Source organism: Pelecanus crispus, chromosome 5 (genome assembly GCF_030463565.1).
Source record: "Pelecanus crispus isolate bPelCri1 chromosome 5, bPelCri1.pri, whole genome shotgun sequence".
In the NCBI taxonomy this organism is placed as follows: Eukaryota; Metazoa; Chordata; class Aves; order Pelecaniformes; family Pelecanidae; genus Pelecanus; species Pelecanus crispus.
The window spans coordinates 30322434-30340574 of record NC_134647.1 but is presented as its reverse complement, the minus strand read 5'-3'; the positions used below and the strand labels follow the sequence as shown (position 1 = coordinate 30340574).

The following is an 18141-nucleotide window of genomic DNA, read 5'->3' as shown; positions in this document are numbered from 1 at the left end:
CTGTCTCTAAGTCTTTTTGCATGTGAAATGCCCACTGAGGCAAATGACTGTCCTAGTTTCAGCTGGGATGGAGTTAATTTTCTTCCTAGTAGCTGGTGTAGTGCTGCATTTTGGATTTAGCATGAGAAGATGTTGATAATACACTGATGTTTTAGTTGTTGCTGAGTACTGCTTATGCTAGTCAAGGACTTTTCAGCTTCCCATGCTCTGCCAGGTACACAAGAAACTGGGAGGGGGCACAGCCAGGATAGTTGACCCAAACTGACCAAAGGGCTATTCCATACCATATGACATCATGCTCAGTATATAAGCTGCAGGGAGTTGGCCAGGGGGCAGCGATCGCTACTCAGGAACCGTCTGGGTATCAGTCGGTGAGTGGTGAGCAATTGCATTGTGCATCACTTGCTTTGTATATTATTATTATCATTACTATGTTACTTTATTTCAATTATTAAACTGTTCTTATCTCAACCCAGGAGTGCTTCTCACTCTTACTCCTCCAATTCTCTCCCCCATCCCACCAGGGCAAGGGGAGTGAGCGAGCAGCTGCATGGTGCTTAGTTGTTGGCTGGGGTTAACCCACGACAATGATACATGATAGATTGCCTCCAGTTCTGGGAGTGGCAAATGAGGCAGTAAAACTCTGTTATCTACAGCTGAGATACTCAAGACTGCACTTACTCACAGGAGTACACACACATTGTTGTAAAATCCTAACACTGAGTTCTTTCCATCTCACCTGTAACAAATTTTAAAAAGCAGACTAGAGTTAAACTTGCCACACTAATACTATCACATTTAATTCACACAGCTTGTGTATCTTATAGGATTCATTTAGCACCCTAAATGTTTAAGTTTTTATTAAAGAAAATGTTACAAATATTTGAAGTTTCCTTCTGGAAAAGTTTTCCCATTTCCATTAGAAAAAATTTTGAGAAAACGCAAGAATCAAATAGATTCTCAAATAATCCAGTTATTACCCTACTGTTTTTTAAATTACGCTAACAATGTGATCTCCTCTGGGACTATTCCCAAGTTAAATTCAACCCTGCAGAAACATATACCACAAAGACTACACAACAATTATAAGCTTTAAACTGATGGATAGAATCAGCTGTAGTATGTTGTCCATAATGCTGCACTTCACATAAGAGACTGACTGCTCACAAAAGTCATCATATTTTAATGTCTCAAAATATTTAAGTCATGTTGCAGTCAAATGTGGTGGGTTTTTTTTTTTTCAGTTCATGCCAAAGATGCCAGATTTTTTCATATGATCTCTTCATTGAAAAGAAAATCCATTTTCCTGGAAACGGATTTTCCTGAAAAGGGGGACTCCTACAGGGAAAAGAAGGAAAAGCTGAAAAATACAGGCTGTTTCTGGTGATTTTTTTCCCCCCTTCCCCCAAAACCCTAAATTTTGAGAGAAGTTTTCAGTAGGAAGGGAGAGAAGTTTTTGTCTTTGTTTTTTTACTTTCCGTTTCTGTACAGCTCAGATACCTAATTCCGCATTCCTTTTATGTGCCTCAGCCACCACAGTCCCAGTGCGGGGGAAGGCTCTAGCATGGCCCCAGCCCCCAGTGCTGGAGGAGACTCCTTTATTTAGAAACTGGTGCTAGACCATCAGCTGAAAACTGCCAGACAATATAGCCAGCTTCCCTCATCACTAAAAAAACCAGCAAGTAGACATTTCTAATTCACTGCTTTTGGCAGCATTGCACCCTAATTTGTTTTAGTACTACACCAGAACATAAAGACTGCTAGCTTTAAACAGGAGATGAGAGTTACCTGCAGAACACTTGTCCTTCAACAGAAGATCAGCAACTTAAAAGCCTTTTACATGTTGGTGGAAAAGAGATCATTAAAAAGTGATTTGTTAGCACCTCACAGACATTTGTTTATGTATATAATATATAAATAAAAAAAGTTGTTCAGATATACTAGGATCATCAATTACTCAAATACATTGTTACAACAAATGAATTGACAGTATTGTTTGAAATATGAATATGAATGAAAGTATGAATTTACTGAAATTAATGAAGACTTTTAAAGGCTTTTTATATAAATTGGCTTTTAAGACAATGCTACATATTACTTGCTGCATAGGGCATTTATCAAGTTTGGGTAGACAATTCATAGCTGAATTATAAAAAGTCTAACTTTTCAAATGGGATTAATCATTACCCCACTAGTACCCTACAATCTTTCATTTTTGTATGAAGAGCATTAACTAAAACATTATTTAATCCATTACAGTTAAAAAAGTATTACTTTTTGCATCAAAGTATTTCCGTAATCCACGTATCTGCAAATTATGCATTGTCATAAATGACATCACACTGACAGCCTGAAATTGGTCAAACATTGAAGTGTAATGAGGGGCAAGATGTCTGAAACTTCAGAGTAGTCCACCTTGTTAAAGCATTCAAAACTAATCTTTTTTCCTGAGTCTTCTGGTCAGAAAAAGCTGCTAACAATGACCTTTAGGACAACAAATTATATTTCACCTGTTTTAACACCTGTAGGCCTTGTGCAACTGAAAAGCTGATTACCCATTCAAACTCCATATAACTCTTAACACTTGAATCGTCTCTGCACACTGGATTCAAAAGGTTTGATGAACTTCTATTTCCTTCAAGCTGTTTGTGCCATTGCACTACAGCAAGATAGAAACCATCAAGTAAAAATTTATATTAACATGCTCCAGAAACTTTCAGATTGCCACTTGTCACAAAATCTTGACAGTTGTTAATGCAAGTGAATATCCAGTTTTCTTCACCTCCTGGTTATACTACTTGCTGTGAAAAAAAGAGTAGCTGGAACATCAAAGGTAGGCAACTGCACAGATTTCAGCAAAGGTAAAGAAAACTTAAAACTAGAACCTCTTTGTAGGTAACAGCCATCCTCTGATTTCAGCTTTATATACTCCAAGAACTTTCCTAAAAAAGGCAGGGACAAAACCAGAATATACAGAATGCACACACAGAATAGGTGACTAACTCACCTTGAGAGTAACTGATACAAATATATGTTCAACATATTCAAGGGTATTCCAGTTTTTGAATACGTATTCCACATGCAATTGGATTATTTTGGCCAATAGCACATAACAGCTCCAGTCCTGTGGCCCTGTTGTTTTTCTGCCCTTCCTTCTGAGTAGACATTAGTAATACCAGTATGTCAACTAAAATTCATTGTAATCCAACATAGTAGCAAAAGGCAGCATTTTGCTGAACACATAAATGTAACTGAGATATGAGAATGGGTCTTTTTCAAATCATTGTCTATGGGTATATACAATTTATGATGTTACAAGTTTTATGACTTACTGTTTTAGAGCCTTATCTCAGGTCAAAAAGTAGGACAGGGTTTGAAATCATCATTTTCTGGAGCAGAACCAAATAAAGATTCAAAATTTGAGTCAAAAACCACTTAGGAAGCTAGGAGAAGACCTAATGTATAACGAGGCAAATGGTTGGGATACCAGTAAGGCACCTGAACACCCTGCACCTTACATATAGCCAGTAAGAAAGTTCTTGATACCCCAAAGGCAGAACTTCTTTGCATAAGGTGCACAGCAAGTGATCTCCCTTTCTTTTTTTGAAGGGAAAGACATTGCATTTCTTGATTGCTGATAAAGCAACCAAAGCTGGAAAAAATACATACATTTACTTTCTTTATGGACCATTTGTTGTTACAAATAAGCAAGGACAAACAGCAGGGCTGGACAATGGGTAACATTGCAAGGATATGGGGAATGTAAGGCTATGGGGCTTGCGATGGTATTTGGTTAACAGCCAATTCAGTGTAAGAGACCAGGACAGGAAAAGCAATCAACACCTAGACACACAAACCCTAATGAAAAGGAGATAATAGCTCCGGTATTTATTATTATCTCTTTTAGGTCACTGACTGATGGGCCATGGAAGGAGCCACTCAGGCATTGCTTGAAGAGGTTCAACCGGAACCTTAGAACAGATAAGAAGTGGTAAACAATGTCATCATGGGTCTCCTGGGAAAGAACAAACTTGTTACAGGATTTCTGCAGGGGCTTGTGCAAACATTTTTATGGGACATTCAGGGGAAGTGCCAAAGGTAGGGAAGGCGAATCAAGATGGAACAAGTGTGGGAAAATGGAGGGGAAATGGCATAAAAAGGAGTCATTAGTGTAAATCAGTAGGTTTGTTCAGCCCAGCCCTACACCTGATCACTGCAGTCTGCCTATGTTTTCATTGAGTCCTACCTGTCATTTTTTTCTATGTGACTTTGCTCTCTATTCTGCATAGGTGTGATGTGCAAGCAAACTTCAGTCAACAACTACAAGGAGACCTGTATCTGGAAAGACCCAGGGTCTAAGCCAGTGACCAAGTAGAGACACCTCAGGCCTAGACATGAATGTTTAACCTTGAAGCCTGTGTTAACATTTGAGTCTGTGAACATAGGCATGCTTGTGAATCAGCAGAGGGCTAGTGCACATGTTTCACTAGCAAACTTCCAATTCCCATCAGCTGGAGAAGATGGCTGGAACATCAGGCGGTTTGTATTCTTGTTCACTTGAGTGCTGTTTGCATTTGTATGTGGCGCCAGTAAAGGCAATGTTTTTTCTCTGTGATGGTCTGTGTGACCAACCATATCCTACATAAGGTTCCATCTTGGGCATGTGCGCTCAGTCTTGTTACTGGCTGGACGTGCAAACAGAAACAGTGGCAAGCAGACCAAGAGGAGAAATTCCGTGTAGCTTAGAGGCCACTAGACATAGGTTCCCTTCACAAATATGTCATGAACACCCCACTGGAATTACTCTGCATGGGTCCAACTCCAACTCTCACAAAACACCATAGTCTTGCACTACACTATAGTTCTTCCAGAGGCTAGAGGACACCCAGTTATCTTCAAGCCTTCCTCCTCCTTCCATTCTGTGTGCCATTCCCTGCCTTCGTACTAACTCACCTTTCGCCAGCCACTCAAAACTTTGTGTCACATTTTAAAAGATGGAACTGCAAGAGCAACCTAACTTCAAAATCATGCATGGATGAAGGAAAATGTTTCCAGTTCACCTTCACAGCAAAACATCTGACAACTAGCAGCCAAGGAGCAAAATATGTGAATATAACAGTTCAGCAAATTTTATAAATCCATAGCTTGCTGCTTTGAAAAGCTATTAGATTTAATAAGCTTGCATTTTTCTCCCTAACAAAACTTTCATTACATGACAGTTAAGACCAAAGTAAGACCTCATATGGACCTCAAGACCAGAGGAACACTTTTTTTTTTAAACCAGTATGCAATTGTTTCTGTAAATTTGTTTCTCCTTTAAGTGTGCTGAAAGGCTCAAGGGCAGCACAAGGGGCAGATGCACTTTTAAGCAATACTGTAGATAATGTTACTTGTCTAGTATTTAGTATTGATTTTACACTTCTACCTTATTCTTAAACTTTCTCAATGTAAACTTCCAGTGGCAAAAAAAAATTACAATTTTTAGAAAAACACATAGTTCCATACCTTCGGGTGGGGATATAAATAGATGTGATACAAACAACTAAACCACCATTGACCTGTATCGCAAGTCAGATCTTCTAGACCTGACCATTATGTAAAATTGTCTATCTTACTAGTAAACAGATTCTAGCTGCACCTTTCAGCACAGCCAAACCGTTAGGATTCTCATCTCATTAGGAACTTCATGATTATAGTGACAATAGCATGTTTTCCAGGTCATTAAAGATGAGCCATTCATACAAGTATTTACAATACTCCTACACTCCAACTTCAGCAACTAAAATAACATCTGCATGACAGTTCATCAATAAGTAAAAAAATGCACAAGAAAATCCACACCTTTAAAGCACTACTGGTACTGGAATCTCTCTATCATCATTTATTTTATCATGACTGATAAAATTTTAAAGGTATGTACGTTACGGACATCAGCAAGGGTAACAGTTACCTTGCTTAAAAAAGGCTAAATATTATTTTGTATTAATAAATTTGGGTAACAGCATATTTTTCCACAGATCTTGGGATTTCACATGCCCTGACCTTGTACCATAAGTTAAAGACAATAAGAGCAGGAAAGAAAGAAACCTCAAATTGTGCACTTACTTATTCAATGTGAGGTCAAGGATGAATTTGGAGCCAAAGGCCTCAATCTGGAAACTTGCCTGGGCCAGATGTACAGCCTGTAAACATGAACACACAGGAGCACTATACAGTTTTGCAGAACATTTAAAGTTGTCAAAAGAATCACTGAGCTTTATATGCAACAAATATGTGACAAACACCTGTGAAAAACAAAGTTATGCAAAACATGCTTATTTTCATGAATCTCATAGGCATATGAAAAGCTTTGCCCTTGTACCAAATTCTGATTCAAAACGATTTGCCTTTTTAGACGGTAAGGAAGAGAAGAGAAGCAAATGGTACCTGAAAAGCATGCTTTCAAATACACACTCATTCCTCACAAAAACAAGGAGGAAAAAAAAAAACCAAAAAAGAGTCACATAAATGTCTGTATTTTGCCATCACCAGATGGCTATGTAACAAAAGCATAAGTAATGTAGTATACTGTTCTTTTAATTATGTTACTGCATTCATTCACTTTAAAAGGCCTGAAATAATTAAAGCATTTGTAATACACGCCCTCAAATAAGCAAATCATGGCAAGGCTCGTATTATATGTTATGAAAGACTCCTTCAAAGTAATCCCTTCACAACTAAAAGCTTTGTACTTAGCGTTGTAGCCAAACCAGTGTACAGAAGACTGATGCCGCTCAACATACAACAACAACAAAAAAAAAACCCAAAACATTAGCTTGTCTCGCATAGGGACTTAACTTTAACTTTCAGGATATTCAATTTTTGTCAGATATATAAATTGTATTCTTTATTATTTTCTATACTGTTGTAACTGAAGCCAAAGAAATTTAAAACATGCTCATCTGTTTTCTAGAAAAATAAGGCAAAGATAAGAGATGATCCAAGAATTTCTTTTTGTAAAGACACTGTTCCAGCAGGGTAGAAGAGATTAGATCTGAATTTCATAGAATCTATTCCCTCATAATGTTCTAATCAAATCATGCTTACTTATACACTAATTTGATAGGGCATTAATAATTACATAAAGTTGGAATACTATGACTAAGCCCTTTAATCAAAAGACAAAAAAAAATACTATTTTTTATTAAACACCACAATGAATCTTCAGGTATGTCACAAAAACTATATAAAGTTCTAGATAGTTTATGGCATAACTTAAATAATACGACGGTTAGCTTTTATGGCCCACAAGGCCTACAATTTTCCTCTCCTCTGGAAATTTTTCCACACAGGATAAATTCTTTATGTTCCTCTTCCATTCTTGCACTACACAGAGCAGCACTGATTTTCATCTTATTTTGCAGCAAAGGTATCAGTCATCTTTCATAAAATCCTTCAATATAATTTCAAACAACTATTTCTAAAAGTTGCTATAGCGATTAAAATCAGCTGTGATGTTTCCTGTGTTAGTTTATCTTTCTTTGCCCCCAGAATTATCATTTCCCTTCTAAGAGCATCACAGAGCTTTGTTGTCAAGCTGCTTTAAAAAAAAAAGTGTGTAGTTACAAAATATTTTAAAGATCTTTAATATCATTAAACAATCTCTTACCTAAACCCTGGGTTTTGTTTATTCAAAAAAATACAACCACTTTAAACAAGAATTTTAAAAATAATATTCCTAGGTGATATCTAAAATGACAAGGAAGCAAACCAGTATCAAGCTTGCTCTCTGTTACATTTTTTGGTAAATTAATCTTAACGGTTGTCTCACCAATTCACTGAGATAACACCAGCCTGGCAAACTGAGTTTACAGCTGCTCTGAATCCAAGTATAAAGACAAGTGACTTGACAGAGAGAATCTCCATCAAGAGAGAATCTGAGAGAATCTGCAAGGATAAAAGCTAGCTTATATATTTAAAAAAAAAAAAAAAAGCATAGAATCTCAGTTTAAATGCATGCCTAGTAGGAGAGGCTTTTCAGCCCCTGCTCCGCTTTTTTGCGCAGTGAAACCAAGGAACAAATGTCACAAGAAGCTTTTCAAGCACCTGTTTGTGACAAAAACCTCATTATGTTTTCAACATGCTAATGTATTGATTTAATTTAAAAAAAAAAGCGTGAAAATTTGTTGCAGGAAAAGGGTTGCAATTAGTTTTATCCCATAAAGATTCCACTTAAGAGTTACAGGAGCTACTGCTTTGAGTCTCCTTCACATGTAACACTTAACCTAAAATTGTGTGTCTTCATATATATGCCACAAGCAACACTTCAATATTAACTATCTGGAAAGTTTAAAAGAGCAGGTACTATTCCATTAAGATCATTCTGAAACATGAGAAATAAGAACTACAGAATTTCTTAAAGTACCTAGTTTTTATTACGTTTTTTGTATGAAGTTTTTCAAAATATCACCTACTCGAAGATGAACATGGTAATTCTGAGTACACTGCATTTTTACATACAAACCATGAAGATTGAGTCTTTCCTTTAAGGTAAGATTATCATTTACATATCTATGACATAACACTCCTAACACACATAACATGGCAAAGTGACTGCCCAATCAGGACTTACTCAGTGTAGTATTTCATTAATGATGTTTACAAGTTGTTTTAGAAACTACCAGTGATCCCAAATGCTGTACTTAGCCAAGTTGAGCAAAAAACTAACATCAAAAGTGACTATATTCTTTTTCCAGGGTTAGTTTAGAAATAAAAATGCACTCTTTCTTTTCAGTCTGATGCAAGTGCAGCATTTCTTTCACTTCTCCTAACAGACTACGCATTATTTAAAATGTCTATTCTTTGAAACACTTTTTAGAACAAGAGCATCATCAAGGCTAAATAATCACTTGCAACAGAGAAATACCCAAGTATTTTGTTTCCCACGTCAAATTTTTTTTTGTTTTGTCACTACTGTTGTTCTGACTACCAATTCCAAACAACTAACTAAGCCAAACTCTTGAGTATCTTTCCTTTCAAAAAGATTCAAGCTACTTAACTGATTAAGAAAATGCTTAAATGTGGAGGATGACACGCCACCTTGAATAATAAAACACACTTCAAAAGCAATCATTGTGTACTGAAACATGCCCAAATCCTGAAACTTCAGCACAAGACATCACAGATACTAAAAATGTATGTGTATTAAAAAAAAAAAAATTGGTAGCCTCAAGATCAGGAACTCCTATCAAAGGATATTAAATCCAAGTGACAAGTTGTGGTTCCCAGAAGATCCTGAGCCACAAATTGCTGAAGTCTGGGAGACCAGTCTAGGAAGTAGCACCCCTTGACTGTTATGCTCCTATATCCCTCCCTAGGCATCTGATTGCTCTCAGGGACAGCTAGATGGATGTCTAGTCTGATCTGCTACCGCTTTTCTTTTGTCCAGTCAAGCCCATTTAATGACACATGTATATCGCCCCTTAAGTTTCTAAGCCGTCAACCATGTAGTCTTTATCTTTCTGCAATTTAAAATTCAAGTAACTTGTATTCTTGGTCTACAATATCATAAGAAAAACTTCATCTTTTAGGACTAGATATTAATCATTGCCATTTCTGAAAACAGTAGCTTCTGTATATAAAAACACCACTTGCTATCTATTACTGTGCCTCACTGAACAGATGTAGTCTGTACACATAAGCAACTGCTGCAAAGCAGCTGACACTAGTTTGCTGCCCTGCAGTAGGGTGTGTTCTCCACCAAACTCAGCTCAAACCATTGGTTACAAAATGAACACTGGATTTTAAATCCGTGCAGTTTAGCAAAACCAGTTTTGAATTCAGGTGAATGTGATACACCACTGCTGCAGCAAAATACAGATTTTGTTAAGCCAGTTCAATAATAGATAACAACCCACAAAAGCTGTAAGCCAGAAATCAGGTGAAGGTAATGAGACTAAAGTATTAAATCCTGAAACTGACATTTTTCCTGTAACAAGTTAGTACAGAAAACTACCAGTCAGTTGTCACCAGGTGGTTTTGGCCATTACAACTGTCATGTACCACCATGATGGCAGGAAGTACTTCAGAAAAGTATCTGTGGCATCCTATTATACAGCTCATCTTTCCACAGTATTCTCTTATCAGCTACTGTGTAATACAATGCCTGAAGTATAATCTGAAATACAGTGGTCTTCCGATTGGCACAGAAATACAAATTCAAACAATAATATAATGTAGATTAGCATATATTTTGAAGAATATATATAGGCTAGATGTCATGTCTTCTCACAGGAAAAATATTACACATCACCATCTTGTACCACTTGCATACATGCGTATGTTCACATCTGCATGAGTATTCTTTACTTACACAAACAGGAGACCAAGTTCCTTTGTACACATTTGTTTGTCATTTACAAACCTCTGCAGAGGTTCCCGCTTTGACAGCTATAAACTACTCCAATGGCAAAGCTGCAAAATTACATAGTTCTTCTGCAGCAAAGACTTCCTGACAATACATAGAGGAGTGGGTTGAAGGAGTGTGAGTCTTTAAAATTTTTCCTGCTCCCAACCCCAAATTTGGGAGGGAAGGGGAGAAGGGAAGGGTTTTTTTTCACTGTTCTGGAAGCTCAGATTACTAGTGTAGTCACTGTAATAAGAGATTCTTCATACCAGGGACATTTTAAGAGTGTTGTAGCTGCTTGTGCAAAGCAGTAGCTCTCAAGGTTTTTTTCCAAGCTAAAAATCCATATACCTAAAAAATTCCAGTTTCTTTCAAATCAGTCATTAGCTTACTACAAGTTTCAGGATAAAAATATGGACTAGAACGCTGTAACTGGAATCTCAGTTCTACTGATCCATGTCACAAGTTGAACGCTTTCATTGTTTTCATTATTGCACTTGGACATCGTTTGTCCATAATTCACTTTTTCCAGACTTTCAGGAATTTACAACCATCATCCCCAAAATAAAGTCCTATATTGGTTTTACTTTCTTCACAGCAAAACTATGTCAAACACAATAATGTGCTATCCCTTCAAAAATACTAAGTTCTGTCACAAGTCTTTAAACAAAAGTAACAGCATTATTTAACTGACTGATAGTACCTACGGGTCTTTTGCTATATTCATACAGATATGATCACCAAATAACAAGCTCACTGCTTTTAGAAATCTATTTTTGCATGTAGTTCTGCTGACTAAAATAATGGCCAAAAGCTGCTCTCTCATTTCAGTAGCTGAGCAAGGGGTTTTATCACTCCCATTTTGGAATTAGAAACCTAAGTCACCATTAAAACATTTTTTGATCTAGACCTTCTTTCTGATAATAGCACAAGTTTTGTCACAAATCAATGTGACTTACTATGTATTAGTTCCTTACTCTTCTTTGAGCTTGTTTGCCAATCCTCAGACTTCATACAGAAGCCATGCTTCTTTAGTGTTTGGAAAACATCACTATATGGCACATATGCCAAGATAACCTTCTACTATTCATTGGAAATAAATCATTTCATACTGAAACAGGCCTAACAAGTGCAAGTGTTGCACTACCTAACACTTGGGAACTGAAACCTTTTATATGTTATTGCTTGAAGCTCATGAGAGGACCCAGAAATATATTAAAAAAAAAAAAATTAGAAAGTTTCAGAAATATCATGGCCCACATTTCAGCTAGGAAACCAACATGTAGATCTGCTTGAGGAGAAGCTGGCGTAAGGAAGATGGCTTTCTACTCCCAGAAACCAAAGAAGATAGGAAGACCAATTTCAACCCTCTAGTTAGTCAGTAATACTGAAGACGCAGAGTCCAGATAAGCCTTTTGCATAAATATAAATTCAATATAGAATAGAAAAAAAGACAAAGTACACAAAATCATCCATTTGCAAGTAGTGTAAATTGAAGCTGCACCACAGAAATTTAAAAAAAAAAAGGTAAAGCCAGCTGAAATACTACAAAGATTCTCCAACTATCTTAAACTCATACACATAAGCCACATGAAGTTCATTCATTATTTTGATAAGTTTTCATTACATGGGGATTAAAAGTGAAGGCCTGGACTAAGATAGGAAAGGGAATGGAAGACAATAATTAATGCATAGGATTTTTATCTGGATTTTAGTAAGAATTCACATGATGCCACCTCTTGAGAGGTTATTAACCATGACCTTTCATCTTTTACAACACAGGCCTGCTTTTTCTTCAGTGCCACCTCCTTTGCAATGGCTGTGATACAGTTGTTTTCATTTTAAGGATGCTTTCCTTCTCAACTTCCATATGCTACATACCAAAGTTGCATAAAGGACTGAGACAGCACTGTATTTCAACCTTTAAAGCAGGGCAACATAGCAGAAAACACAACATTCAGCCTGGCAGGAATAGTTGCTTTATTAAAATGACAAACAGCTGAGCTGAACAAAAGCACCTGGAGTTTTCACCCCAAGAAAAATAGCTCAAAATGAATATAATTTTTTTTAGGGGGGTGGAACTGTCTTCACAGTCAAAACTACCACCACACTTTTTTTTTCCAGTCATTAAGGTCTGCAAAACAGTTTCCTTAACAACTCTCTCCTCCCCAAAACTACACTAGCAGCTTCAAAATATGCATGAAGACATTGCTTCTTTACAGCTTCTGAGAACTTATGATTCAGTGATCTAAAAACAGTTAGAAGCCATCCAGCATATACAGTCGTCTTTCATATGCGCCTAGTTCAAGCAATTTTCCATTCAAAATTTGGTAAGATTGCCCTGAGCTGTGTTTCTCTGGCAATCCTATTATCTTGAGATGACATCTTGGGTTGTGAGATTTTTCCCCTCTGCTGGCCACCATAAGGACTTGCTCCTAGCCTTTTGTGACAAGTTGCGTCCCATGCAGTCTTCCCGCTAGGTCCTAAGAATCTTGTATATGCAGTCTGCGAAAATTAATCAAAGCAGTCATCTGATTCAATAAAGAGATTACCAGTTCATTCAAAACGCTGCCTCCATCTGCAGAAGTTTAGAAAGACAGAGCCGCAGAACACAAATGACTCAGACCTCTTCAGCAAGTCTAAGGATTCTTGTGAGCTTCTTCAGTGTGGTTTTATAAACAGATGCTCACTTTTGAGCATTTCACACTAAAAATAACTTCAGAAGATCTCAAAAACAGCTAGCTTTAATTTGACTATGAGGAAACAGGTATACAGATTTTAGAGTCTTCAAGCATCAAGTATTTAAAATATGCTTTTTTTAGAGCACAAAGAGAAAATAGTTTATACAGTGGACTTTTGTCCACCTTGGAGATAGACCACTTAGTCAAAACTACAGTGAACATTCCCTTTTTTCAACAGTGAGAAAAAGCTTCTTGTAAGAAGAAATGAGAGAGACTCTACCAACAGTTTAGATCACATACACCCTCTCATTATGATGGCGTTCACCAAATTCAAAAGGGGATAAAGAGGATCAGTGCTAAGCAAGCAATTTATTACTTAAATTTTTGATTCTCTGGTACAGTTTTCTCCTCCAGTCCTTCATTTCTACATACATTTCATGAAGAAGGTTGTAGACCCTTACTTTTAGGAAGATACTTTAAAAAACAAAATATTTTAAATCATTTTACATAACTGTATTTCTCCAGCTTCACCTCTTTCTTCCCACATGCACACAATTTGCTTTCCTCTTCCCCTCTTCTTATAGTGACTCAGCATTTCTGAGGTATTCAGGCCTAATCCCACAAACTATCCATATGGTTTATATTCTTCTGGCAACTATAATGAAGTCCCACATAGAAAGGGGTCTACTGGATAGTATCCATAGTTAAGAAGTATATCCATATCATATGCCTTACAAATGTTATATTACGGCTGACAAGAAAATACAGGTTAAAGGATGTATGGTTCCAAGAACAGTTAAAAAAAAAAAAAAAAAAAGGTATTTTTCTTCTTCAACTGTCCCCTGTGTATGTATATAAGGTCATCATATTTGTCTCTACTTTTTTTCCACATGCTAAAAATTAATCCTAAATACAGATTTCTTTCTTTACCTAACTATAAAGCTATTTTGGTTATTTCTTTTTATTACCAATGTGGGAGACAGCAAAAATCTCACAAGTAGGATTCATTACAACACAGCATTTATTTTAATTCTGGGAAAAGACAAAAGCAAGTACTGAAAAATTCCCCCCCCCCCCCCCAAAAAAATCAAAACCCTAGTGTATCTTTCACAATCCAATTGCATTCTGTTTTCTTTATGGATTGTTTTCTTTTTACATCCTAGGCAGACTCCCCCCAAAATTAATGCTCTACAGAGGCGATTATAGCGAACGTTAAACAGAACAAAATAACCAAAATATTTGTTATTGTATTATTGGTAAAATAGACGGAAGGACAAAGAAATTACTTCATGCAAGGAAAGACACAAGATGCAAGTTGGGGGGGTGGGGGGGAAGCCCTCTATGGTGCTCTGGAAGCAAGACATGCAAAAATCAATCCAGACAAGGAACATAATCAACCCTTTCCTTCAATTAAATGGATCAAAGCGATAGAAGTTTCATGCCAGAAGAATGAAGTCAACATAATGTCACTCTCCATGAAGCCCCAAGCCTAAAGAACCCGTCTGTGGGGAAAAACTGCAGTGTTAGCATTCCCTACGCTTAAAAGGGACACAGTGAATAGAAAGGAGATCCACTTTACACAATACTCAGCAGCAAGGAAATCAATACAGATTCTGTCAGCACTGATCTCTGCAGAGCTTCACCCCAACAGGTAGATAAATGTAAGGTAGGGCATAGGAAGGATAGGCAATGGCAGCAGAGTTCTTGTGGGCAATGCTGGGTAAGTAAAGAGATTGGTGGACATTCTCTGTGGATTCCCAAGAAAAAACTCATGTAGAAACATGGAAGAAGCACCATTCCCAAAGGCAAGTCTGCGAGCACTTGCAAATCCCTTTCTTCCCACACCCCTCTCCAAAGAGGGGAACAGAAAGTCCCTAATGTTTAAGTGTATTTAAATGAGTGGTCTCACTTTAAAGTGGTATTAGTTCTAAATGTACTATTCTCTTAAGTAGCTCCAGTTTCCAACAATCGAACAGTTTTTCTGTGCCATCCATAATATATTGGTGTATTTAGATGGATCCAAAGGCACGTACTAGTATCCAAGTTCAATAAGCTAGGAAGAAACCTTTATTCCCATTAAAACATCAAAACTATTCAACTATCTCATCTTTTTTTCAAAGATTATACAGTGTCTCCATATTAATTCCACATTTGAAATGGCACATAATCAATATCAACAAAAGGACATATAATGCATAATAAATTCACTTCCTAAAATTTCAGAAGAAATGCAATTCAATTCCTTTATAGCCTTCAGTAATATCATACACACTGATCTGCTTTGCTGTCTATCTTCTCTACCACAGCAATCTATTCCTATACCAACCACCTTTACCTTCACTTTCCCTTTTTAACCTGTGGGAAGAAATTAATTTTTTAAATAAAAATTTACAAAAATAGGATGGAATAATTTTAAAGGGTGCCTCCTAAGCGATATAGTTTAGAATAGGTTTACTTCCTTACCAAGTTATTTCACAAAACCAAATTCAATCCCATGCAACTTCAGGGAAAAAAAAAAAAAGAAAAATCACTATCTGCATCTATACAAAATTAAATATTAGATCTTGTCATTAAAAATGAAAAAGGCAGGTATTACTTGACAAAGCTGGTAACAATTTACAGTGGTGGTCGCTGGTCATACACTGGCAGGAAACCAATACTGCATTTATTAGGTAGTGCACAATACACTCAAAGCCAAGTAACTCATGCTGTTAAGTTCAGGATTCTAAAGAAACTCCCTATGCAGACATTTCTGCAGTCTAGAGCTATTTTGGAGGAAGCATTTTGTTGATGATGGTATACCATAAGTCAAGACACTGGAATCTACACTGATCAGACAAGTCAACTTCACATAATTCCCATTTGTTTTATCTACAGTTCAGCTTCTGAACCATCCTGAAATTCAAAATAATTATTTTTAAATTAACACAAGGGAAATTACATTCGTGTTTAATTACATGTGCTCCTTCAATTCCTAAAAACGGTGGTAAGGACTACCATTAAGTCTCAAAGATCTACAGAATAAAACATTCAAACACATTTCCACATCACACATTACCATTTTGAAAATTCTGCAAGATGAGCCTCTTTTTACCCTACCTTGTCGTGTTTCTGCTGGTGCCTTGCCCTAGTATCCAGGATATGGTAAGGGGTTTCAGAGTCTCTGTTGATGTAATAGATTAGTCTTGAAGGCAGTGTAATTTCTTTCTGGATTGCATTGCTGTAGCTGTTATTTTTACTGTTACTGCTTTTATTCTGTTGAAATGTATTCTCTCCATCTGCCAGTACTCTCTCTATACCGCCTGCCGTTTCATTCCAATGCAGGTCTGAGGAAGAAAGATATGCCAGCCATAAATTAGATGGCAGAATGTGTTTATTTCCATAAAAAGCTACATATTTAGCTTGCAGTATTCTAATATTTTATTAATCACTCAAGCAAACAAGATAGTTTACTCATTGAGCTAGATCTGATTCATTTTTCACACATAAAATGGTTTCAGAAATAACATTATTTATTTAAATGCATATACGTTTTCATATGCAGTCATAGATTATAAATATTTTAATGCCTCTCAAGCTCCAAGAGGGGAAAAAAGAAAAGACCCAACCTTAATGGATATGTAGTTACCCCCTCCCTACACCCTCTTTGATAGCTAAGTTCTCTTCCCTCTCAGACACACACACACAAAACCCCAAATATACATCTACAAAAGGCTAAGAATACTCCCCATGTTCCTAAGACAAACTGAGTTCAGAGTCCGTGCGCACTCAATGCTAATCAATCCCCTTTACATAATAGGAAGTTTTCTACCTCTCTCTTTTAACTTTGACAAGAGCCCTTTTCTTCAGTGGCAGCTTTTCAGATGAAATCCTCTATCCTTCCTCATTAAAATTTCAAGACACAGTCAATCAACACGGAATGTAACAATAACAGTAATAACACAATGCACAAACCAACTATATTCAGCATTCCACGTCATCTATATGCAATCAAAAGCAAATAAACAAAAATCAAATAAACAAAAATCAAACCCCAAACAAACAAATTAGCTTCCCAGTCAGATCCCCGTACACAAAAAACACCTAAGCCTTTTTTTGTCGCATACCTCACCAGCGTATTTCTACGCACACCATCCTCTATCTAAAACACTGCAGCACTGGCTTCAGAAGATCAGAGGGGGAAACCTCACATTTCTCTCTTTTTTGTGAGCAATCAAGGAAACATTTTCTGAACCCCGTTTTTCTACACGCCGAAACAGACACATACACAAAGCTGGAAGGGGCGGAGGAAGAAATCGTGCAGGGGCAATGGATGCTATCGGGGTTTATCACCCAGGGCGGAGGCAAGGGGGCCGGGGGAGGACGGGGACCGAGGAGCAGCAGACACCTCACGCACACGAACACACACACACACACACACACAGAGCGTCATACCCACCGGCGGCCGCTGCAGCCGCGCAGGCCCGGGGGCAGGAGGAGCCATGGAGCAGCAGGAGCAGCGAGACGAGGCGGCCGAGGAGCGGCAGGAGCGTGGAGCGGCAGGCGGCGGCGGGGAGGCGGCGGCGGCCGCAGCGAGGCTGCCGCAGGGGGATGCTGCCGGGCGGCTTCATAGCTCATAGCGCCCCGGGGCGGCGCGGGGGGCGGCCGGCGGGGGGGCAGCGCGGCGCCCTCACCCCCGACGGGCTGCGCCCTGGGGGCCGGGGGAGGGCGGGGGGGCCGGGCGGGCGGAGTGAGGCGGGCGGCTCCGCACGGCGGCACCCGCCCGTCTGCCTCCTCTCGCTACCGTTACAGGAGACCGTTACCTCAGCGCGAGGGCGGGCGGGTAGCGGCGCGCGCGCACCTTCCCCTTCACCTCCCCCCCCGCCCCGCGCCGCCTCCAACCGCCAACCCCGCGGCAGGCGCACGCGCGCCGACCTCGTCCCGCGCCGGGCGCGTGACCCGGGGCGGGGCCGCGCGGCCGCTGTCCGTTGTGCTGCCGCCGGGCGCGCGCCCCTGAGGGGAACGGGGCGGGGACACGGACACGGACACGGACACGGACACGACAACCCCGACCCCCCCCCCCCCCCCTGCACCCCT

General features: G+C 38.6%; 1 protein-coding gene across 1 annotated transcript in view; it reads right to left on the bottom strand.

Moving 5' to 3' along the window:
* ADAM23 (ADAM metallopeptidase domain 23) overlaps positions 1-17675 on the bottom strand; it is a 79317-nt gene extending 61642 nt beyond the window's left edge. The window contains exons 1-3 of the mRNA XM_075710980.1: positions 17504-17675; positions 16165-16391; positions 6106-6182 (exon numbers count right to left, since the gene is read on the bottom strand). Coding sequence (XP_075567095.1) covers positions 6106-6182; positions 16165-16391; positions 17504-17675 — 476 coding nt within the window. The remainder of the gene's footprint in view (positions 1-6105; positions 6183-16164; positions 16392-17503) is intronic.
* Positions 17676-18141: the final 466 nt, after the last annotated feature.